Here is a 26,565-nt window from a genome sequence, read left to right on the forward strand (position 1 = left end):
ACTCTTTAGAGATGGTTTTGTAACCTTTTCCAGCCTGATGAGCATCAACAACACTTTTTCTGAGGTCCTCAGAAATCTCCTTTGTTCGTGCCATGATACACTTCCACAAACATGTGTTGTGAAGATCAGACTTTGATAGATCCCTGTTCTTTAAATAAAACAGGGTTCCCACTCACACCTGATTGTCATCCCATTGATTGAAAACACCTGACTCTAATTTCACCTTCAAATTAATTGCTAATCCTAGAGATTTACATACTTTTGCCACTCACAGATATGTAATATTGGATCATTTTCCTCAATAAATAAATGACCAAGTATAATATTTTTGTTTCATTTGTTTAACTGGGTTCTCTTTATCTGCTTTTAGGACTTGTATGAAAATCTGATAATGTTTTAGGTCATATGTATGCTGAAATATAGAAAATTCTAAAGGGTTCACAAACTTTCAAGCACCACTGCATGGGTGTGATGGTCATGTGCCCACATACTTTTGGCCATACAGTATATACAGTATATAATGGCTAGCTATTGCCACTGATTATTTGTCAAGGCAAAGATTGAATGAAATATTAGTATTACCGATGTAGAAGTACAACTGTGTTGGTATAACATAGCAGCAATGACTTTAACAGTAACTATCACTTGACAGTATAGTGCCTCAGAGAGGTTTACAGTTGTATTGTATGCTGTCTCTTTTAGTTTCTTCCTGAGGAATTATCCTTAAAGTGCCATTAAAGTTGCATGGCTTCACTGAAATGACACTGAAACTTCCTTCCCATAGCCAGTAAAATTAATTTAGTAGCAGTCTAAAATCCGAGTATAGCCACTGGAGACCCATACTGACACACTTTCTGAATAAATGAAAACATTATCGAAAAGTAGCATTTTTTTTTTTAGAGTAGATATGCTGTGATGATGGAGAACAGTGTTTAAACCTCTTCAGTTAATTAGATACTTGATTCAAGCATGTTTGCCCCATGGGGAGAAGTGAAGAAAAACATACTCCTTTTTGTGTCTGTGTGTAGTTTTACTTGAATTGAACTGCTCAGTTTCTCACTGCTAAATATGAAAGTCCATTTTTTCTCAGTGTCTGTTTCTAACCCTACATGTTTATCAATAACAATGCCCAGAAGTATTTAATAAAACCCATAACTGACATCTACACTCCCAAAAAGTCTGGAAAATTTACAGTAGTACCTATAGATAGTTTTCACTGACGTCACGGCATTCCGGGGAACGCCCTCCAGCCGCCATATTGTGGGGCAAACAAAGGACCATCGCCATTACCGGCTACGTTATCTCAGACGAATTTATAAAGTTATATAGTCAGTTTTCTAAAATAAAGATCAATGTCAGCAAAATCAAGCAAATGGAAGTATATGGATACATTGGACAACATCTCACTACAACGGTATGCAGCCAAACTGGCCTTGATTGGGGCTGCGCAAATGTGCGCAGCTTTCCGATTCACTGTTTTTTTCTCATCCTTATACTTCCTATGTTTCATGGACTGTAACAGATTTGCTTATTTAGTAATTTTAATACAGAATTTACTTTGAAATTTTGAAATTATAATCAGACACTCCAACGCCCCCCCTTAAAAAAAAAAAAATCGGATCTGCGCGATTCAGCCGTGAAAAAGGCGGCATCCGCCAAAAGGCGCGCCGTTTGCATCCCTGCATACAGAATAGACCTAAAATGTTTTTCAAAAATGACCCTTGCGTGAGTGAAGTGACAAGTGTCAAATAGAAACATGACAAACGAGCGATATTAAGTGTACATTACAATATAAATGTACACTCAGCGGTTCCAGTTAGGCATTCTCAAGAGATTGTTTACACGATGTTTTGGTTTCCAAAAACAAACTTAAACACAATTGATTGTTTATTTAAACAAGTTACCACTTATAAAATGATCGGAGCAGACTTTGCTGTGTTTGGAAAGCTGATAATCCTTGCGGTTGATTCTCGCAAGCCATAGATTTCTCCTTTGTATGCTGAGTTTCTTTGTTTGCTCACCTTCGTGCTCCCGTGCAGTGGGAATTCCATAAAAGCTCCGCTTGACGTCATCATCTGACCTATTACGACAGCCGTGAATACAACAGGTGTGCACCATTGCTAGCTTTAAATAGCCTGCTTGGGTTCTTTTGAAGACTTTGTACTCGCGCGTTACAATGTGTGCTCAGTGACCCGTACGGTAAGCTTGACCCGCAAGATGGCCGCCACTGGGGAATCCCCGACTCTGTGACATCATGTGAAAACTATCTATTATATCTAAGATATGCTCATTTATACAGCATCCATCCATTATCTGTAGCCGCAGGCAAGCTAGCCTATCCCAGCTGACTACGGGCGAAAGGCGGGATACACCCTGGACAAGTCACCAGGTTATCACAGGGCTGACACATAGACACAAACAACCATTCACACCTACAGTCAATTTAGAGCCACCAATTAGCCTAACCTGCATGTCTTTGGACTGTGGGGGAAACCAGAGCACCCGGAGGAAACCCACGCAGACACGAGGAGAACATGCAAACTCCACACAGAAAGGCCCTTGCCAGCCACTGGGCTCAAACCCAGGACCTTCTTGCTGTGAGGCGACAGCGCTAACCACTACACCACCGTGCCACCCATTTATACAGCATCTCCATGCAAAATGTTGGACTATCTCACTGGGTTTCCTTGTTCTTTCCATATTGTTTTTGGGGCCTCTTTGTCTGCTATTTTCATGTTCAAGCAGAGTTTGTTGGATTAAAGAAAAAAAGTTTTGCATCCTGCTATAGTCTGGTGGCTTATAAGATGAGTGGCAGTTTCCACACAGCCCCTCAGAGAGTTTGCTGATGGCTCATTAGTGCAGCAGTCTGAGAATAGCACTCAGTCCTTTGCACACTGAGGGATAATAGGATGCTCTTTGGCACTTGTTTGTTCATATTTGTTGATTGTTGTCACTGCATTAGACAGTATTGGAGCAGTGTCAGACAGTCTGGTATTTGCATACTTATTGCATACAGTGAGGTTCTGAAATTATTGCAGATACAATTATTGACATTATTTGTTGTATTGCACAAAAAGTAATCATTCTTACTTCCGCAACCAACTAATGGACTATAATAAAGGACGCAAGTTCACAGAGCAGAAAAGATAAAAGCTTTCTGTGTTAGATGTTTGATGGATAACTCCAAAAGGAGTTTTCTGGCTGATCAGTTTTCATGGACACAAATTTCAGTGTCTCCAAATATCTACTAATCCACAGTTCTCCGAAGTGAAAAACATATTAGACTTGCATTAAAAAGTCTGCTCAACTATATTGTTGTAACAGACTAGAAATTTAAATACAAATCAGTGGGATACTGGTCCTTAGGCCAAGAAACATTTATTACTTTAATAATACAGTGCCATTAATTATTTGCCCCTTCCTGATTTCTACAGTATTTTCCCCATATTTGTCACGCTTCATTGTTTCAAATCTTTAAACAAAATTTGATAGAAAATAAAGACACTCTGAGTAAAGATAAAATGCAGTTTTTAAATGATAATTTAATTTATTGAAGGAAAAAAGGTTAATCCAACACCAACTGGCACTGTTTGAAAAAAAAAATTGTCTCCTTAATTACTCAATCAAAAATATTAACAATATTTAATTGATAACTGGTTTCAATTAGACTAACACACCCAGGCCTGATTACTACCAGCCCTGTTGAATCTAAACATGTGAAACAAAACCTTTCCAGCAATATGAAGTAGTCTAAAAGGTCTCAACAAGCATCACACTATGCCACAATCAAAGGAAATTCAGGAGAAAATGAGAAAGATAGTTATATATCAGTCAGATGAAATATATCAAGTCAAGTCAAGCTTATTTTTTATAGCGCTTTTAACAATAGACATTGTCACAAAGCAGCTTTGCAGAAATTTAAAGACTTTAAACATGAGCTAATTTTATCCCTAATCTATCTCCAATGAGCAAGCCTGTGGCGATGGTGGTAAGGAAAAACTCCCTCAGACGACATGAGGAAGAAACCTCAAGAAGAACCAGACTCAAAAGGGAACCCATCCTCATTTGAGTGATAACAGACAACGTGATTATAAATAACTTGCTTCTATAACAGTGTCCTATACAGTCACAAAGTATAACTGTGAAACCAGGAAATTAATTTTAGTTTTATATATCAGTCTAGAAAAGCTTACAAAGTCATTTCTAAAGTTCTGGGACTTCAGTGAAGCACAGCGAGAGCCATTATCTCCAAGTTAAGAAAACTTGTAACAGTGGAAAATCTCTCCAGAAGTGGCCTGCCGACTAAAATTCCTTGAGGGGCGCATCAATAATTAATCAAAGAAATCACAAAAGAACCCAGATGAATATCTAAGGAACTGTAGGCTTTGCCCGCCTCAGATAAGATCAGCATTCATGATTCCACCATTAGAAAGAGACTGGGCAAAAATGGTAAACCAAACAAAAACTACTGCTCACCAAGAGGAATATAAAGGCTTGTCTCACATTTGCCAAAAACACTTTGATGACCCCCAAGCCTTTGGGGATAAAGTTTTGTGGACTGATGGGTCTGAAGCTTCTTGGAAGACATGCTTCCCATTACAGCTCACATAAAGCTAACACAGCATTCCATAATAAGAACTTCAAACCAACAGTCAAACATGGTGGTGGTAGTGGGATGGTGTACAGGTGCTTTACTGCTTCAGGGCCTGAGTGACTTGCCATAATTGATGAAACCATGAATTATGCTCTCTACCACAAATTCATGAAGGAGAATGTCTGTCATCACTCTGTGATCTGAAACTCAAGCATGAATGGGATATGCAGCAAGACAACAAAAGCACAAGAGCAAGTCCATCTCTAAATTGATCAAACAAAACAAAATTAAGTTTCGGAGTGGCCTAGTCAAAGTCCTGACTTAAATCCAATTGAAATGCTATGGCAGGACGTTAAACAGGCAGTTCATGCTTGGAAGCTCTCCAATGTAGCATAATTAAAGCAATTCTGTAAAGCTGACTAGGCTAATGTTCCTCCACAATGATATGAAACATTTATCTCCAGTTATTGGAAGCTTTGTCGTTGCTAAACGTAGCACAACCAGCTATTAAGTTCAGCAGGTGAGTGATTACCATTTCACATGGGTGATACAGGTGTTGCATATAGGTATAAGTTTTGTCTTTCAGTAACTGGAATGACCATTTTAAAACTGTGTTGATGTTTCCTCATGTTGTCTTTGTCTTATACTTGATTTTGTATAAGGACCTAAAACCATTTAGTGCAGTATTTCTTACACTGCAAAAAAATGATATCTTAGGCCAAAAAAAAAAAAAATGTGTGTTTCCGGTTACCCGACCGACCCTAATCCGTACCGCCCGACCCTAAACTTTTTTTCCGTTTTTTTCCCAGTCACGACTTTTACATATAACCCAACCGCGTGAACCGGAAGTTTTTGTCACTCACTGGGAAAATGGCAGCTGCTATGTTCTCACATGTGGTCGTGGCGATTGAAATTGATCCTTGTAAACACATTGGCGGCATTAAGGCATTGACATCATTTTCAAAACTGTTGATGTTAGGACTGGGACTGTTTTGGCCTCTAGAGGCCGCTATTATTTCCATCTTGTCATGTTTATTTTGGCCTCTAGAGGCCGCCACTGTGTTTGTGTGTTTGTCTTCATTGCCTGTTTCCTGCCCCGCCCTGTTCCTTAATTAGTGTGTGTATAAATACCCCTCTGTTTGTTCCCTTGTCACGGAGTCTTTTTCCTATGCTATGCCTGTTAGTGCTAGTTCCCTCTGTTCCATGTTCCTTGCCTGTGTCTTTGTGGTTTTTGTACTTTGCTTTCTTTTTGGACCTTTTTGAATTTTGTTTGTACCATTTTTGAGATCTTCTGAGCGTTTGTTTTTTTTGCCTTTTCTTTTCTTATTTTTGGACTTTGAACTTTTGGATATTTTTTATTTTCCCTTTATCTTCTGAGCTTTTGGATTACTTTTGTTTTTTTGCTGTGGATTGTACATTTTGTAAATAAACCTTTTGATACTTTTCTACTTCTGCCTCACGCCTCTGCACTTGAGTCATCCCCCTGGTGGCCTAGTGGGGGTTTGCTGGATTATCACACCAGCGAACCAGGTTTGAATCCCAGCAAAACCCTAACAGAAAGATTCCGTCATGACCAACTCAGCAGAGGCTTCTTCATCTGTCTACCCGGCCAACCTTCAGGGAATGATGGCTGCGTTAACACGCCTCGGATCCACCATGGACACTCATGGATGGACTCTCGCAAGCCAACGTGAGACCCTTGCTTGCCACAAGGTACTGCTTCAGCAGATTGGGAAAACCCTGGCACAGCTGACTTCTCTGCCCCCATCTCCTCTGCCTGATTCTGCTCCAGTGCCTCCTGCCATGCTGCCTTCTTCACCTCGCGAACCCAGCCTTCCTGCACCACAGAGGTATGATGGCAAGCACAGTGAGTGTCGAGAGTTCCTTACCCAGTGTCAACTCACCTTTGAGCTTCAGCCTACCACCTACACTACGGATCGCCGCAAGATTGCCTTTGTGATAAACTTGTTAGCTGGTAAGGCGCGGGCCTGGGCCACTGCTATCTGGTAGAGACAGGGACCCGAGTGCTCTGATTTCCAGCTGTTTACTGAGGAGATGCTTCGTGTATTCGATCAAGCAGACATCAGTAAAGACGCAGCCAGAAAGCTCATGTCCATCCGGCAAGGGGGAAGCGTCGCAGACTACGCCATCTCGTTCCGGACGCTCGCAGCAGTAAGTGGATGGAACGAGACTGCCCTGGTGTCAGCCTTCCACCATGGTCTGTCTGACCCCATCAAAGACGGTCTGGCTTCTATCGGATGCCTTAGTGACCTCGAAACACTGATCTCACATTCTACTCGTCTGGACTACAGGATGAGAGAACGCCGCCAAGTCCTGAGCCTCCCCGGCCTCCCTTCCTCTACCTGGAGCCCGTCTACCTCCTCCAGTGACTGTCCAGAACCCATGCAAGTGGGTCGTACTCGCCTCTCCGCATCTGAGAGGGAGCGCAGAAGGAGGGACAAGTGCTGCATCTACTGTGGCAAGCCTGGTCACATCCGAGCATCATGTCCCGAACTCTCAGGAAAAGGACCGCCCCGTCCAGCCGAGGGAGGGTTGTGACGGGGCCTACCCTCTCTCCCGGACTCCCTGGCCAAGGAATCTACATCCTGGTCTCCATCTCCTGGGGTGAGTCTGTCCACTCTTGTCAAGCCTCGTTAGACTCCGGGGCGGCTGGAAACTTTATGGATGTTCACTTCGCCCAAAGTATCAATGTCCCGACTGCACCTCTTGAAGTCCCACTGTCTGTGTCTGCCCTGGATGGCCAAGCCTTAGGTGACGGAAGAGTCACCCAAGTAACTTCTCCAGTCTTCCTCCAGTCTCAAGGTCACAAGGAAGAAATATCCCTGCACCTGATTCCTTCACCAGAGTTCCCAGTGATTCTAGGCCTTCCTTGGCTTACCCGCCACAACCCTCACATAGACTGGGTAACAAGCCAGGTTGTGGAATGGGGCCCTGCGTGCCATGCCTCTTGTCTGCTCTCTAGCTCTCCTGTGTCTCCTGCCGAGCCCCCTGATCTCACCGAGCTATCTCAAGTTCCCACAGAGTACTGGGATTTGAAGGAGGTATTCAGCAAAAGCAGGGCCGCCGTTCTTCCTCCTACGACTGTGCCATCGACTTGCTCCCTGGGACTACCCCTCCTCGTGGCAGACTGTTTTCCCTCTCTCAGCCAGAACGCAAGGCCATGGAGGAATACCTCAAAGACGCCCTGGTCTCTGGGTTCATTTGACCCTCCACCTCACCTGCTGGTGCCGGCTTCTTCTTTGTCGGCAAGAAGGATGGGGGGCTCCGACCATGTATTGACTACAGGGGCCTGAACAAGATCACTGTGCGCAACCGATATCCCCTTCCGCTGATGTCCACAGCATTCGACCTGCTCCAAGGCGCCACCGTCTTCACCAAGTTGGACTTACGGAACGCATACCACCTCATCTGTATCCGACAGGGAGACGAGTGGAAGACTGCCTTTAACACCCCGTCTGGGCACTACGAATACCAGGTGATGCCCTTTGGACTCACCAACGCACCAGCTGTTTTTCAGGCCCTAATCAACGATGTCTTGAGGGACAGGATTAACCTGTACGTTTTTGTCTACCTCGACGACATCCTTATCTTTTCCAAGACCATGCAGGAGCACCGCCACCATGTCCGCCAGGTTCTCCAGAGGCTGCTACAGAACAATCTGTTCGCCAAGGCCCAGAAATGCGAATTTCATGTTCCCGAGGTCTCCTTTCTGGGTTTTATTGTACGGACAGGCCAACTCCAAATGGACCCAGCCAAGACCCTGGCCGTCCGGGACTGGCCCACTCCCAAGTCCGTCAAAGAGGTTCAGCGGTTCTTAGGATTTGCTAACTTCTACCGCAAGTTTATCAGGAACTTTAGTTCTGTAGCAGCACCCATGTCGGACCTCACCAAAGGGACAGGTGGATCTTATGTCTGGTCTCCTCAGGCGGAAAAGGCGTTCAAAGACCTCAAGCACCGCTTCTGCATGGCACCCATTCTGGTCCTCCCGGACACCTCCCAACCATTCATCGTGGAGGTGGACGCCTCGGACAGTGGTGTCGGCGCGGTGCTCTCTCAACGTTCGGAAGGAAAGCTGCACCCCTGCGCATACTTCTCCCACCGCCTGAGTCCTGCGGAGTCCTGGTACGATGTGGGGGATCGAGAACTGCTAGCAGTCAAACTGGCCTTTGAGGAGTGGAGGCACCCGGCTGGAGGGAGCGCAACATCCATTCCTGGTTTGGACGGACCACAAGAACCTGGAGTACCTCCAGCAAGCCAAGAGACTGAACCCACGACAGGCTAGGTGGGCCCTGTTTTTCAGTCGGTTTGACTTCACCCTATCGTACCGCCCCGGCTCCAAGAACACCAAACCTGACGCACTGTCCAGGCTGTTCTCTGCCACTAACAGGGAGAGTGAAGTCGGGCCTATTATCCCTGTGTCCCGGATTGTGGCCCCTGTCCGCTGGGGTATTGAGGAGGCTGTCCGACGAGCCCAACGCCAGGACCCCGGTCCTGGGACGGGGCCACCGGGCCTCTTGTACGTCCCACATCAAGCCCGGGCCAAGGTTCTCCAGTGGGGTCACTCGTCCCCTCTCACCGCCCACCCGGGAGCTCGAAGGACTCTGGACTTTTTGAGAAGGCGCTTCTGGTGGCCTAGCATGGAAAAGGAAGTGAGGTCATTCGTCCTTTCCTGTGAAGTGTGCACCAGAAGCAAGAACCCATGACAGCACCCCCAGGGTCTCCTGCATCCTCTAACCATTCCCCGGCGTCCCTGGTCCCACGTGGCAGTCGACTTCATCACGGGTCTCCCCGAGTCACAAGGTAACACTGTCATATTGGTCATAGTTGACAGATTCTCCAAGGCCTGCCGCTTTTTACCACTGTGCAAGCTCCCTTCTGCTCTTGAAACTGCTAAGCTATTATTCACTCATGTCTTCTGAGTCTTTGGTCTCCAGCAGGACATCGTCTCAGACTGAGGGCCCCAGTTCTCCTCCCGAGTGTGGCACGGGTTCTGCAAGGTCATCGGAGCCACTGCCAGCCTCTCCTCTGGGTTTCACCCACAGTCCAATGGCCAGACGGAGAGGCTCAACCAGGACCTGGAAACCACCCTGCGAGGCCTGGCTATGGATAACCCGACATCGTGGAGCACCTGGCTGCCATGGGCAGAGTACGCCCACAACACCCTGCAGTCATTGGCCACCAAGCTGTCGCCATTCCAGTGCCAATTCGGGTTCCAGCCACCTCTGTTCCCAGACTAGGAGGAGGACGCGGGGGTGCCCTCGGTCAACCAATATGTGAGACGGTGTCGCAAGACCTGGAGCAAGGTCAGGAAGACCCTCATCCAGACCTCCAGAACCAACCAGACTCAGGCCAACCGCCATAGAAGACCTGCCCATGCTTTCCGCCCTGGGCAGTGGGTTTGGCTGTCCACTAAGGACCTTCCGCTGCGGGTGGAGAACCGCAAGCTTGCTCCTCACTACATTGGCCCCTTCAAGGTGGTGTGCAGGGTGAACCCTGTCACCTACCGGCTCCAGTTGCCCCAGACTCTGAGGATCAACCCCACATTCCATGTTTCCCTGTTGCGGCCCGTACTTACGTCCACGTATGCCCCTGCCCCTAGGAACCCCCCCACCCCCCCGTATCTTCCAGGGTCAGACTGTGTTCACCGTGCATCGCCTGCTTGACTCCCGCCGGGTCCGCGGCGGGCTTCAATATCTAGTTGATTGGGAGGGCTATGGCCCTGAGGAATGCTGTTGGGTCCCCGCCCGGGACATTCTAGATAAAGGACTATGCCGGGACTTCCATTCGGCCCATCCGGATCGCCCTGGGAATGTCAGGAGACGCTCCTGGGGGGGGGGTTGGTCCTGTTAGGACTGGGACTGTTTTGGCCTCTAGAGGCCACTGTTATTTCCATCTTGTCATGTTTGTTGTGGCCTCTAGAGGCCGCCACTGTGTTTGTGTGTTTGTCTTCATTGCCTGTTTCCTGCCCCGCCCTGTTCCTTAATTAGTGTGTGTATAAATACCCCTCTGTTTGTTCCCTTGTCACGGAGTCTTTTTCCTATGCTATGCCTGTTAGTGCTAGTTCCCTCTGTTCCATGTTCCTTACCTGTGTCTTTGTGGTTTTTGTACTTTGCTTTCTTTTTGGACCTTTTTGAATTTTGTTTGTACCATTTTTGAGATCTTCTGAGCGTTTGTTTTTTTGCCTTTTCTTTTCTTTTCTTATTTTTGGACTTTGAACTTTTGGATATTTTTTATTTTCCCTTTATCTTCTGAGCTTTTGGATTACTTTTGTTTTTTTGCCGTGGATTGTACATTTTGTAAATAAACCTTTTGATACTTTTCTACTTCCGCCTCACGCCTCTGCACTTGAGTCATCCCCCTGGTGGCCTAGTAGGGGTTTGCTGGATTATCACACCAGCGAACCAGGTTTGAATCCCAGCAAAACCCTAACAGTTGACTGTGTGAGACATTTTTTACCACTACCATAGTGAACATGGTAAAGGGGAAATCTTTCAAAGCAAGGCCTCCACCACAGGCGATTGCTCTAAGACAATGAGGGAGGCTCAGCCTCCTCTAAAAATGACGAACATCGTGTAGGATGAATTGTGCTAGGCTTATGTTATAGCCGACCTTATAACATTGCTATTTCAGATCCAGAATCATAGAAATATATGTGCTCAACCCAACTACAGTGCGAAATCATTCCCTTATAACTTTCCCCAGTTCGCCTAATGTGTGCGTGAGTTTTTCCCCCTCGTGACAGCGCGATGCAGCCCAGCCTCAGTGAATTGGGAGCTATGTGCTTGTCAATCTCAAAATGCAAGACAATTATTGGACAAATACTGTGAAAACGCCCGCCCACGGAGTCTCACGGACTCCCAGCCTCAATGGACTTCAATGGCATTTGGGAGCTATGTGCTTTTCAATCTCAAAATGCAAGACGGTTATTGGACAAATACTGCGAAAATGCCCGCCCATGGACTCCGAGCCTCACATGGGAGGGACATGGCAGTTTCCACGAGGAGACTGGTGATTGGTGAAAGCGGCCGGATATTTTCTTTGATTGACAGCTCGTTTCAACTATAGACAGGCAGCGGTACAGTGTTGCCAGATTGGGCAGTTTTAAGTGCATTTTGGTGGGTTTTGAACATATTTTGGGCTGGATAACGTCAGCAGTATCTGGCAACATCAGTTCAGTCCCATGCGGATTCGCAAGTGCTGTGGTGTATTGTAAGAAATCGGCTTACATTTCGATTTCATTCATTACATACGGTTTCTACCAGCTTTTTTAGTTTGTATATATTTTCATTGTAAATAAAGTGTAAATATAGTGTTGTCAAGTTTGCTATCTTAGTTCCAGAAATTTCGTTTATTTGAGTGACTGAACTTGAACTTGAGGGGGCTAGTCAGCTAGCAAGAAAGCTGCACACGGATGCCAAGCATTGCTGATTTAATTTTGGCGAAGCCATTTGCCAGTCTTCCTTTCGAGGAAAAAATTAAAATTAAAGAGCAGGGTAGACCAACGCCTCAAATTGACTTGGTGAAAAAGGTAGGGAATAATACTCGTTCCTTTCAGCTCTCCTGGTATGAGAAAGTGAATTGGCTAACAGCAAGTGACCCACATCAACAACAGTAAATAGGCTACTTTAGTAATATGTCATGGATGGACCAAAAATATAGAATCTATTTAAAATGTTTATGCTGAGTATATTATATTGGAATATATGTTTTTCTGGATATGAATTAAACACCGCTACAATTTGGAAAACATTTTTAAACAAAAACACAGCCGAAGTCAATTTTTAAACAACATGCCACAATTTTAAAATATAAAATGTTAAAATATACCCCCCCCCAACACCACCATCATGTATATTGGACAGTAGGCTAATGGGCCAAAAGAACCTGTTATTTCACAGTTTGTGACCCTGCCAACAATCAGCCAGATCAGAGGCAAGAGTATGGGCAAAATTGATGTTTTTTCTTTTAAAATCTGGAAATATCGTAACCGACCAGCCTCCCCTGTTTGAAAGACTACCAGCCGCCACTGGCCTCCACAGATCCGGACATAAATTCGTCAACGAAATACAACCCCGATTCCAAAAAAGTTGGGACAAAGTACAAATTGTAAATAAAAACAGAATGCGATGATGTGGAAGTTTCAAAATTCCATATTTTATTCAGAATAGAACATAGATGACATATCAAATGTTTAAACTGAGAAAATGTATCATTTAAAGAGAAAAATTAGGCGATTTTAAATTGCATGACAACAACACATCTCAAAAAAGTTGGGACAAGGCCATGTTTACCACTGTGAGACATCCCCTTTTCTCTTTACAACAGTCTGTAAACGTCTGGGGACTGAGGAGACAAGTTGCTCAAGTTTAGGGATAGGAATGTTAACCCATTCTTGTCTAATGTAGGATTCTAGTTGCTCAACTGTCTTCGGTCTTTTTTGTCGTATCTTCTGTTTTATGTTTTCTATGGGTGAAAGATCTGGACTGCAGGCTGGCCAGTTCAGTACCTGGACCCTTCTTCTACGCAGCCATGATGCTGTAATTGATGCAGTATGCGGTTTGGCATTGTCATGTTGGAAAATGCAAGGTCTTCCCTGAAAGAGACGTCGTCTGGATGGGAGCATATGTTGCTCTAGAACCTGGATATACCTTTCAGCATTGATGGTGTCTTTCCAGATGTGTAAGCTGCCCATGCCACATGCACTAATGCAAACCCATACCATCAGAGATGCAGGCTTCTGAACTGAGCACTGATAACAACTTGGGTCGTCCGTCTCCTCTTTAGTCCGAATGACATGGCATCCCTGATTTCCATAAAGAACTTCAAATTTTGATTCGTCTGACCACAGAACAGTTTTCCACTTTGCCACAGTCCATTTTAAATGAGCCTTGGCCCAGAGAAGACGTCTGTGCTTCTGGATCATGTTTAGATATGGCTTCTTCTTTGAACTATAGAGTTTTAGCTGGCAACAGCGGATGGCACGGTGAATTGTGTTCACAGATAATGTTCTCTGGAAATATTCCTGAGCCCATTTTGTGATTTCCAATACAGAAGCATGCCTGTATGTGATGCAGTGCCATCTAAGGGCCCGAAGATCACGGGCACCCAGTATGGTTTTCCGGCCTTGACCCTTACGCACAGAGATTCTTCCAGATTCTCTGAATCTTTTGATGATATTATGCACTGTAGATGATATGTTCAAACTCTTTGCAATTTTACACTGTCGAACTCCTTTCTGATATTGCTGCACTATTTGTCGGCGCAGAATTAGGGGGATTGGTGGTCCTCTTCCCATCTTTACTTCTGAGAGCCGCTGCCACTCCAAGATGCTCTTTTTATACCCAGTCATGTTAATGACCTATTGCCAATTGACCTAATGAGTTGCAATTTGGTCCTCCAGCTGGTCCTTTTTTGCACCTTTAACTTTTCCAGCCTCTTATTGCCCCTGTCCCAACTTTTTAGAGATGTGTTGCTGTCATGAAATTTCAAATGAGCCAATATTTGGCATGAAATTTCAAAATGTCTTACTTTCGATTTATTGCATTCCGTTTTTATTTACAATTTGTACTTTGTCCCAACTTTTTTTGAATCGGGGTTGTATTTTGATGTGGATCCTGGTCTTATAATTGGTGACCTTGTGGCCAATTTTGGCGTAAAAAAGTTAAAGTATACTTGTATCCCAGTGGACAACCCTTTGGAAACGGCTGGCAACGAAGCTACAGCGAAGACTATCGACGCTTTTCAGATTCTCATGGCGAGAGGACGTGAGTTTCCACCGAAGAAGACCAGTAGGTGCATATACATAAATCTGAAAATCGCTGAACATGTGTCCAAGTCAAAACGATTTTCTAGCATGATCTAGCAAGGGATTAGCCATGAAGCTATCCCCTAGATCCCCCAACCCACAAATATTTAATAAATTAAAGAAGAACCCTGAAATTATAAACATAAATTTGTATTTGTAAAATCACATTTTAAAAAGTGCATGAACATTAAAAGCATTACATTACCTTAAATATATAAATATATATCAAATATATCTGTACAATTATAAAAAGGGGATTGGTGAATTCGTAGACAAAGTGAATTCATAGATAGAAATTCGTAGACAAAATGTAGGTGAATTCGTAGACACCTTTTTTTAAATGGTGCAATATCAGAAAGGAGGTGCATTGAATCAATAAATTATGAACATGACAATAATTATAAATATATGGCCAAAATATCAAATTTCCAAATATTTTCCTAGTTTCATAGCAAAACTGTATGTAAAAGTATTTATCATGTTGCTATCAAAAGTGGATTCCTATATATACTATTCTGTGAATCAATTTTGTGTAATTTGTTAAGAATGTTAAATAAATTAAATCTAAATATGTTTAGGCATAGTTTCTTTTCTACTTCCAAATGTGTTGACTATTTTCAAATTTAAACCTCACTTTATTAATTTATAAATGAACATTTGATACTTTGAATATAGCCACTCAGACCATATTCCAAAAGCTATCTCGAATTTTCTTGTTTTTAAATATAGCATATGTATTAAATATCTGTAAATTTCAAGAGATTTAAAAAGGAGCATGATTTCCTATGCTCTCAAAATGGGTATCTGAACATATGTTTGTTGTATAGTTGGAAAAGGTATCCCAAGAAATTCAATTAAAAATATATTAATCCATTTCAATGAAATATTTACATTTACATCATGCTGCATCAGATTCATCAGAAGGTGGTAACTCAGGTGACCTGCAAAGAAATTCATTATATTTTGTGAAATTATTCCTGTCTAAATATAGGTTATGGCAGCCATCTTGAAAAAAAAAATTCAAAAAAAAAAAAAAGCCTGCCTACCTACCCTAGTTTTGAAATCTATGTAACCGGAAACACACTTTTTTTTTTTTTGGCCTTAGCAAGTGAAAATATCTTGAAAATAGTTGAAACAATCTAGCATTTCCTATTAGAAGAATACAAGACACCAATTCTGAGATTATTAAACTTAGTTCTAGATTGCAACCAACTTATTCTAAGATGTCTTATCAAGTAAAAATATCTGTCCATGCAGCAAGATAATTTCACTAGTATTAAGTAATTTTCTCCTCAAATTCAGTTTTCAATTTTTTGCAGTGTAACTGGTGAGCCATGGGCCCTTTAAGATTGGGCTGGGGATTGCTGGGTAGAAAAAAAGTATTGCTAAGTGCAAATGATAAAACATAACATGGAAAACAATGAAAAATATGACAATAAAGAAAATTATTGTTTCCAAAAAATGACTACTACTACTACTACTACTACTACTACTACTACTAATAATAATAATAATAAGGGAACACTCCCTGTAGCTGTTGTTAGAGAAAATGAAAAATTTTGTCATGTGACTGCATGGAAAACCCTGCATGGAATGAGAGGATGCAAGTGCAGCTTAATGGCTTTTTAATAAATGTTCAAAATTGCTGATAATTCTAAAACAATAGGCAGAAACATAGTCAATAAACAGGCATGGGTAGAGCAATTTGCAAACAGGCATAAAAAGGATAATTCAAAACTCAAAGTCAGTCAGCAGGAACAGCTCAAAACACAGGATGAACAGGCATAAAAAACGGCTTGGTAATGAGCAGTGAAAACCAGAATAGTACTTCGTAGAGAGCTAGAGAGAACAGAGTCCTGAAATATTGTGGAGTGATACTGAACAGGTGTGCCTAATCAGTACTCAGGTGACAGAGAGTGGTGAGGAGCATGATGGGAGTTGTAGTGTGGGGTGTGTTGCGCAGTCAATGAAATTGCAGGGGATGGAGAATGGGCAGTGAATGTGACAGTCATGTGATGCATCCAGTCAAATTCTGTCACTAATTTTGGTGCTAATTCATCTATAAATAATTGGTTCTAATATTGATAAATGGAGTGAAAGTCCCTCTCCTTATAAGAGGCTTGGGGGAAAAAACTACATAAGGTAAACAAAAATATGACAAGCATGGTTTGTGGTGTGGAAAGCATGAAGCCATCGCTATTTAGAGACAAAACACTCAAGCCATAAAGACAAGCCAGATGATTTTTTTTTTCAAAAGAAAGGGACAGGGTCTGGATATGTCTAAAAAATGATCAAAACATGTGCATTGTACAGGAGCAATCAGTGCATTTCAAAATGCAAAAAGACCCACAAAGTTACAGAGGCTGTTACTGCTGTAGACATGACCAGAGAGATCCTCAGTGCAAATCAGCTACATAATCAGTTCAAAAAAAAAAATCCCATCTCCAGTGACACCATCCATCAATTATCTGTAGCCGCTTATCCTGTGTAGGGTCACAGGCAAGCTGGAGCCTATCCCAGCTGACTACGGGCGAAAGGCGGGGTACACCCTGGACAAGTCACCAGGCCATCGCAGGGCTGACACACAGAGACAAACAACCATTCACACTCACATTCACACCTACGGTCAATTTAGAGCCACCAATTATCCTAACCTGCATGTCTTTGGACTGTGGGGGAAACCGGAGCACCCAGAGGACACCCACATAGACACAGGGAGAACATACAAACTTCACACAGAAAGGCCCTCGTCGGCCGCTGGGCTTAAGCCCAGGACCTTCTTGCTGTGAGGCGACAGTGCTAACCACTACACCACCGTGCCACCCCCCAGTGACACCATGTGGAGGAGAATCAGAGACATTTTAAGCCCTATAAAGACTTTGGGAAAATACAAGATACAGTGGTGCTTGAAAGTTTGTGAACCCTTTAGAATTTTCTATATTTCTGCATAAATATGACCTAAAACATCATCAGATTTTCACACAAGTCCTAAAAGTAGATAAAGAGAACCCAGTCAAACAAATGAGGCAAAAATATTATACTTGGTCATTTATTTATTGAGGAAAATGATCCAATATTACATATCTGTGAGTGGCAAAAGTATGTGAACCTTTGCTTTCAGTATCTGGTGTGACCCCCTTGTGCAGCAATAACTGCAACTAAACGTTTGCGGTAACTGCTGATCAGTCCTGCACACCGGCTTGGAGGAATTTTAGCCCATTCCTCCGTACAGAACAGCTTCAACTCTGGGATGTTGGTGGGTTTCCTCACATGAACTGCTCGCTTCAGGTCCTTCCACAATATTTTGATTGGATTAAGGTCAGGACTTTGACTTGGCCATTCCAAAACATTAACTTTATTCTTCTTTAACCATTCTTTGGTAGAACGACTTGTGTGCTTAGCGTCGTTGTCTTGCTGCATGACCCACCTTCTCTTGAGATGGACAGATGTCCTGACATTTTCCTTTAGAATTCGCTGCTATAATTCAGAATTCATTGTTCCAGCAATGATGGCAAGCTGTCCTGGCCCAGATGCAGCAAAACAGGCCCAAACCATGATACTACCACCACCATGTTTCACAGATGGGATAAGGTTCTTATGCTGGAATGCAGTGTTTTTCCTTTCTCCAAACATAACGCTTCTCATTTAAACCAAAAAGTTCTATTTTGGTCTCATCTGTCCACAAAACATTTTCAATAGCCTTCTGGCTTGTCCATGTGATCTTTAGCAAACTGCAGATGAGCAGCAATGTTCTTTTTGGAGAGCAGTGACTTTCTCCTTGCAACCCTGCCATGCACACCATTGTTGTTCAGTGTTCTCCTGATGGTGGACTCATGAACATTAACATTAGCCAATGTGAGAGAGGCCTTCAGTTGCTTAGAAGTTACCCTGGGGTCCTTTGTGACCTCGCCGACTATTACACGCCTTGCTCTTGGAGTGATCTTTGTTGGTCGACCACTCCTGGGGAGGGTAACAATGGTCTTGAATTTCCTCCATTTGTTCACAATGTGTCTGACTGTGGATGGGTGGAGTCCAAACTCTTTAGAGATGGTTTTCTTACCTTTTCCAGCCTGATGAGCATCAACAATGCTTTTTCTGAGGTCCTCAGAAATCTCCTTTGTTCGTGGCATGATACACTTCCACAAACATGTGTTGTGAAGATCAGATGTTGATAGATCCCTGTTCTTTAAATAAAACAGGGTGCCTACTCACACCTGATTGTCATCCCATTGATTGAAAACACCTGACTCTAATTTCACCTTCAAATTAACTGCTAATCCTAGGGGTTCACATACTTTTGCCACTCACAGATATGTAATATTGGATCATTTTCCTCAATAAGTAAATGACCAAGTATAATATTTTTGGCTCATTTGTTTAACTGGGTTCTCTTTATCTACTTTTAGGACTTGTGTGGAAATCTGATGATGTTTTCGGTCATATTTATGCAGAAATATAGAAAATTCTAAAGGGTTCACAAACTTTCAAGCACCACTGTATGTCTGAGAAGCAGAAGATTAGCATTAAGGCAAGTGACTATTACGCACACAAGCTAAATGAATCAACAGATGTATCTGATCATACATCCCGATTTTGAGACACATCAAAAATACATTTTGTTATTTAATATTTGCCTCAGTGTTTGTTTTATGTGTTAGGCTAGGTAAATTGCACTTATTCAGGATTACTTGTATGCATTTATACAGTGGCCCATTTTCATATTAATGCCATGTGAATAATTAACTTGCGCTTGATTAAGCATGCACACTGCATTTAATAAACTGATATTTTCCACTGTATACGTATGAGGTACAACCTTAACAAGTTAATATAGAAGTTGATTTATTTCCTGTTATGTGAGGTAGTAAATGATTATTATCTAACTTTATTGGGCCTATATATGCAATGGCTAATTATTAATATTGATAACATTATTATGTAATATTAATATGCATTTCTTTGTTTACTTCCATATGATTTGTTTACTTCCCTACAGCTTTAGTGTAGTGTTGGGTCACTGCTTGATACCCAACATAAAATATGGATCCAAAACCAGTTGAGACCCAATGATTTAGTGTGACAATGATGCAAAAATCAAGGAAATCATGAAGGGGCAAATCTTTTTTCATGGCACTGTACATTAAGCCTTTGAAAACTGTGTGAAGAAGACGAAAAAGAAGAGAAGAGAAAGACGAGGACATGTGTCAGTATTGTTTGAACATGTAAAAATAGTGTACATTTATGACATTTATGAATAAATATTGATCCAGATGATCAATGATTATAGTACATTTACTATAAAAATAAACAATTAAAATACTGACTGTACTACTGGCATACTTTCTCCCAGTAGTGCATTTATGTTTTCATTTAACCCTATGGCTGTGATATAGACTACTTACTGTTTGAATCAATTTACTACCTTTTCTAGTATCAGACTTGTTATTTAGTATCAGCTTTTAATGATTAATAGATTTATTTCATTCATTCATTCATTCATTCATTTCTTTCTCTCTCTCTCTCTCTCTCTCTCTCTCTCTCTCTCTCTCTCTCTCTCTCTCTCTCTCACACACACACACACACACACACACACACACACACACACACACACACACACACACCTCATTTTCTCCATCCTTCCCTCTCTAAGGAACAATGTGTCATGGTATGCAAATGGTGCCCCAGATATTATAAATAGACATTTGTGTTTTATTACATATAAAACCATCTTACTTCAGGAAAAATTGCTTCTCTGTTGAACCAACATGTTCCATATCTTGAGAAGGACTTATCAGACGAAGTGCAGCCTAATGTTTCTCTTTGTTAATCTTATGTCTCTGCTATAAGAAATGCTCCAATGTTCTCACTTTTATCTTCAAGAGCAATGTGGATTTTGATACAGCCTAAAATAAATTAATTGTATTAAATAAAAAAAAAAAAAACAAATCAACTTAACACTTCTTAGAAAGGTTTTGGTGACCACAAACCACCAGAACAGCTTCAATGTGCCAAGGAAAAGCTTGTACACATCTCTAAAACTGTACTATACTGGCTGGATGAACACCACTCCTCCAAAAGCAATTCCCTAGAGCTGTCTAACACATCAGTTCAAAATCTACCATAAATCTGGTAACTGTGAAGACCATAACATCATCATACTCATCAAACAATTCAGTGAGCCCTCATGACCTGTGGATGGGGACGTTGTTATCTTGGACAAGACCGTTCTAAACATTTCTATCCTTATCAGAAAAGTGATCAGTCAGAATAATGTTGTACTGACCCTTTCCTCTGAGGGGGCAAGGGGGCATAAACCATATCAGTATAACAAAGTCACCAGTTTTTCTGTTAATTTGTCACCTGTCTTAATGAGTAATTCTTGATGATGCATAGTGTTTTTCTGTTTTCAGCTCATATTGTGAGGAACAAACAGTGGTGTGAGATGATGCCATGCTTGGATGATGAAGGCTGTGACCTGTTAGTAAACAGATCAGGCTGGAGATGTGCTCAGCCTGGCGGCAAAGTGAAAACTACCACAGTAAGCTATTGGCCTCTTTTTTTTAAACTGCTGTTTGTTTCTTTTAATATTAATAAAGATATATATTTGTTCACAAAATTTTGGTAATTTCCTAGGTATCCTGACATCAGCTGTAGATGATCCCTCTGAGAGAAGCTGTTGGATGCAGATGTTCCACTCCGTCCTCTATGGCTACAGCTACCATCAATATTTTCTAGTCTGTTTATCCACCCATCAATAAGGGGAATAAAGACCTGCTCCTGGTACTTGTGTAGATGATCAGAGCCATCCCACAACAGAACGGATCATGGATAATTCTCAGAAATATATAGATTCACACTACTGGACTGAATAAGATTGTGGATTTGTTTTGGAGCTGGCAGAACTTTTTTTTCCCCTCTCCAGTGAAATGACATTTTTACAGACCAAAGACAAACTGAATGGACACCAGGCTTCTGTCTGGAAAGATTTTGATGATGTGAGTTACTAATGACAAACATAAATGCACAATTAGACAAACAGAAAAACACACAAACATACACTGAACACACACCTGGTGGCACAAAGCGAAATAAGGACATTTAAAAAAGTTTAGAATTCTCAGTGCATCTTACTTGGATTTATCAGTTGGTCCTTATGCTGCATAATGAACATAAATCAGGTATTTTTGGAAAGCGCAATATCCATGCTGATGACGTGAAAAGGAACTTTGGCGGAAGACTAATAATTTTTTTTCAACGGCACAGAATGTATTTAATATTTCTTATGTTGTAATTTTCTAGAGTGACTTATTTAATGTTAATAATGTGGTCACGTGTGCAACCATAAAAAATTGCATTCATAATCAGCCATGTCCTTGCCTTTCTGTACTGATGTCCTCAGAGGTCATCTTCCTCTAAAAGCATATTATTGACAAACTATTATTTCAGCACTGTATAAAGTAAAGATAAATCTCACAGTAGATTTGTGTACCTTTGTCATGAAATTGTTTATGTTTCAGCCCAAAGCATATGATAGCTCTCATCACAGTAAGGTAATTGCTCTAAAATGCTTCGTGTCCATATATTTCGTGTACGGTGTGCCTCTGTGAATTCTGTGTCAGGTTATGCTTTTGTCTTTGTCTTCCACTTTCCCTGAGTTCAGAGTGTGTGAAGATATGCTGCTGTCATTCAGGCTTCAAGCTTCATTTAACATCACTAAAATTCTGCATACATTATACAGTTTTTCTTATTACTCACACACTGCTGCTGTGGCCATGTTGAACTGTTTCCTCACTGGAAGTGATCATATTTTAATGGTGAGGGGTTGCGTGCTTTATAGGCTTCATTGAATAAATTTCCAAGAATACTGAAGTACTGGAGAAGAACTAGCACCTATTTTTCAATCAAACATTTTAAATAACCCCATTGACTTACTAATGTATCAGTAGGTATCATTTTAGTAGGCTCTTCAAAAACAACTAATATATATTCATTTATAATATTATGTCTGGTCAAGTAATACTAATTCTGATGACGTTACACAATCATTACACTATTATTAAACTGTGTTAAGCAGTCTGCAGAGAAGCATGAACTCTTGTAAAAGACAAAAGATCTCATACATTTATGATCCTAACCTGACATGACATTTTGAACCCTCACAAATTTCAATACACATGACAGAAGCCTTACTTATCCACAAAGTAAATGGAAAAAAAATCCAAAAAAAAAAAAAACCCCAGACGTCGCTGGTTCCTTTTAAAACCTCATTTACATTCTGTCAGTTTCTATTAAGAATGAAGATCTGGACAATGAGGAATAATATGGAGAAGAAATCCAGCTGAAGCCTATTATGGTAATCTTGTCAGTTCTTGCCGAGCTGGCAGACAATTTCGCCTCAATTTGAACTTCTTCCTAAGACATGCTGCACTGAACTAAACACAAACCAGTAATCACCTGGTTTGAAAACTTGCTTTAATTTTATTATATGATCAGCCATAGATTAAAAACTACAGAGTTTTGGCATAAAGTGGAAAATGGAGAGTGGCATGTACAGTACTGGATAAAAACCTTCGGCAAAGAAATGCTGTAAAGCAAAGATGCCTTCAACAATTATCAGATTAACTGTTTTTGCATAAAAATACTATAATGAACTGTTCACAATAGTAAATATCTGGTGTGACAATCCTTTGCCTTTTCTTTTTTTTTTTTTTACTAGCAGGCTGAGGTACACTTTGTGCAGTTTTATAAGAAAATTAGCTGGTAAGTTTTACTGGGTGTCTTGGAGAACCTGCCACAGTTCTTTGAGAGACTTTGGTGCACTTGTTTCTTCTTTTGCATTCAAAACCCAGCAGCCTTCATTATTAGTGTGCCTGCTACTTGCATCCCTTTTTCCCTCCATAGGCTTCCATTGATTTTTGGCCCCATTCAAATGAATGGAGTAACGTTCAGTAACACCACCACACATCCACCAAACTTCATGCTAACAGTTAACATGTTAGTCATTAACATGTTAGCATGCTATCCGTTAGCATATTATCCATTAGAATGTTAGCATGCTAGCTGTTAGCATGTTAGGCTTCGCATGTTAGAATGCCAACTGTTAGCATCTCAGATCTTAGCATGTTCGCATGTTATCAGTTAGGATGTTAGCATGTTACCTGTTAGCATGTTTATATACTAGCTGTAAGCATGTTAGCATGCTTGATGTTCGCATGTTATCTGTTATCATGTTGACATGCTCGCTGTTACCAAATTATCCATTAGCATATTAGCATGCTAGCTCTTAACATGTTAGCCTTAGCATGTTAGCATGATAGCTGTTCTGCTACAGCTCAGCAAGCACACTTTGCATTTTCTCTGCAGAAATGCAGTCTTGTGGGTTTTTTTTTTTTTTTTACCTAAAAGTGGTCTGTTATGTAATAAGTTGATTCTTTACTGACATACAAACATTGCTCTGTAACATTTAATTTAGTTTGAAAAGTAATGCTTGGAAATATACAATGTGTTTGTACCAACTCAATCATACATAAGTCATAAAATAAATATCTATAATAATTTGTACTAAAAAAAATAGAGTGCATAAGACTTTTGCACAGTACTGTATGTAGCTAGTCATACATTTTTTGCTACCGTAGATTCAGTCACAAGAAATTTGCTTTGATTTTGTATACTTTAGTATATGAGTTAAGTCAGACCAATACAGTTAATTCCTTTTACATTTTTAATAATTGGTTTAATTTTTAATCTATTATTATTTGTATTATAGGACAAGTTTGGTAGAAATCACATCTACTGGTATGTGTAGATGTTTACACTTGTCCTCCTTACTCTAAATTCTATTGAAAAGGAAATACCATCTGCAATTCAAATGGAAACAATTAGAACAGGCAGAGATGCATATTGTTAATGGGATACAATTACTCTGTGACTGAATGTCATAATAAATGGCCAGGACTCAGCTGCGCTTTTGAATAAACTCAGTTTTTCAGAATTGAAGAGAAAGATTAAGGGTGATGTATGTATAATTGTGAAAATTCTAAAACCGGACACTTTTTATAGTGCAAATTTGGGTTTAAGGGGAAACCAGGATAGAACTCTGCAATTACAGATAATTATGTAGCAATTATAAATTTGCATGATAAAACCATTGCTTACATAATGACATGACCAACAACTTTGCACCTGGAATAAGCACACGTAGAGAATGGCAGTCTGCCTCAGAGTAGACTACATTTTCAAAGGTGTACACCCACTTTTACCTTATGTGTTGTATTAATTTCCCTCTCGATAGAGCTGCTACCATGCAAATCTAGAATTGTCCTTCAAGAAGTTGTATTATTCAGCTATTAATTGTCTGTAGGCAATGTTGTGGGGCGGCACAGTGGTGTAGTGGTTAGCACTGTCGCCTCACAGCAAGAAGGTTCTGGGTTTGAGCCCAGTGGCTGACGGGGACCTTTCTGTGTGGAGTTTGCATGTTCTTCCATGTGTGCATGGGCTTCCTCCAGGTGCTCCGGTTTCCCCCACAGTCCAAAGAAATGCAGTTAGGTTAACTGGTTACTCTAAATTGCCCATAGGTGTGAATGTGTTCATGCCAATGGCCACCCTACTGCTGCATTTCTGCCCAAATCAACCAGCCATGGTTTGCCTCGAGCCTGGATTTGGTTCGGCAGTGATGACGAGGCAATGTTGTAATTCCCCTGCTAGATTGGCCACACTTTCAGACCTGGTCCATTTGAATCACAAACTTGCTGAAGTCAAGATTCGCTGGAGACACAAACGTTATGAAGAATTAGAACAAACTTCATACTTAGTGTAGTGTCTATCTCCTTAATATTTATTGTTTATTATTCAGTTATTCATCTTAAAGCTTGTTGTTGTAAAGAGTGGCTCTCTGTCAGGTTTTGGGAGGTTCAGAGGTTTAGGAGAGCCTTACTTTTTTCATAGATGGTAACAATGTGGGAACATTATCACCGAATGTATATGCCATTATACGGAACTTTAAACATTTCTATGAGAATGTGAGTACACGTTTTTACTGTTTCAGTTTCTGACTAAAGGGATTGACTAATTTATGCAGCAAGTTAATATAAGGACTAAAATGTCCTTGCATGATTGTAAAAAGACAAGTGAAAAAATAAAAACATGCAACACAAGTCCCAAATGATCACAGAATGGTTGGGAGTACATGGGTTGTCTATCAGTGTGATTTATCACATTGAAAAGTGAAATTTATTTCAAAAAGAATGTATTAGAAATCATTTATTTCCCATCCAAATGATATCAGTTCTCATTTCCACTTACTGTCAGATAAGCCAAAGGTGCTGCAGATCCACTCCCTTGCGCTCCTGTCCATTTTAACTCCTGGATGCAACTTTGAAAACTTGCAGCACCAAACTAGCCTAGATTCCTCACAATCACATTTATTTCTTCAATTAAAAAAAAAAAAAAAAGCTTTCCAAAATATAGCTTGGCAAAAAAAAAAAAAAAAAAAGGTTAACACTTAGAGCACTTTCTTAATCTTTTAAACACCACCATAATATGTGGAAATTCAACAAATTAACCTATTAATGGCAATGCAAGATAGACTTGAAAAGCAAAACATGGTTAGAAAAAGACTTATGAAGGAGACAAAGCTCTATTGACTTTGCTCCTGCTAAACTGATTATTTATATCCATCTCGCCAGACACATGAATGTCACCTTTCCACATTTGTGCCCTTCACTACAAAGAAACAGGAAAGTGTCCTTTTGGGAGACAGAACAAGCAAACAGAGAAGCTCACTAAGAGAGAGGATTTATGAATGGCCACAGATGGCAAAAGTGATGGTTGGGAAAGGGTTTTCTCAGATGTGCAATTACTTCCTATTTTTTTTTAAATACTATCAGAACTAACAACTCCAAAAAGATACCAAAAGATACTTAAAAGTTACACTGTTGTACCACTGATGCTGGCCTCTCCTGCTCTTCAGACCTGCCTGATCCATCCTGATGCTCTATTTCTGGCTGGAGTTCTCATCATTTTCCTCCTACGAGGATGGCCCCATGATGATAACAGCCCCTGATCTTTCCTGATGCTCTACTTCTGTCTGAGGTTCTCATCGCTTCGCTCCTGTGGAGAATTTCCCCATATGGACAGTCTCAAGATA

General features: G+C 41.2%; 1 protein-coding gene across 1 annotated transcript in view; it reads left to right on the forward strand.

Annotated features, from left to right (window-relative positions):
• tafa5b (TAFA chemokine like family member 5b) overlaps positions 1 to 21,097 on the forward strand; it is a 43,660-nt gene extending 22,563 nt beyond the window's left edge. The window contains exons 3-4 of the mRNA XM_060908989.1: positions 20,831 to 20,958; positions 21,054 to 21,097. Of these exons, the coding sequence (XP_060764972.1) occupies positions 20,831 to 20,958; positions 21,054 to 21,062 (137 nt within the window). The 3' untranslated portion in view covers positions 21,063 to 21,097. The remainder of the gene's footprint in view (positions 1 to 20,830; positions 20,959 to 21,053) is intronic.
• The last annotated feature ends 5,468 nt before the right edge of the window (positions 21,098 to 26,565 follow it).

The sequence above is a fragment of the Neoarius graeffei genome, chromosome 2 (assembly GCF_027579695.1).
Source record: "Neoarius graeffei isolate fNeoGra1 chromosome 2, fNeoGra1.pri, whole genome shotgun sequence".
Taxonomy (NCBI): domain Eukaryota; kingdom Metazoa; phylum Chordata; class Actinopteri; order Siluriformes; family Ariidae; genus Neoarius; species Neoarius graeffei.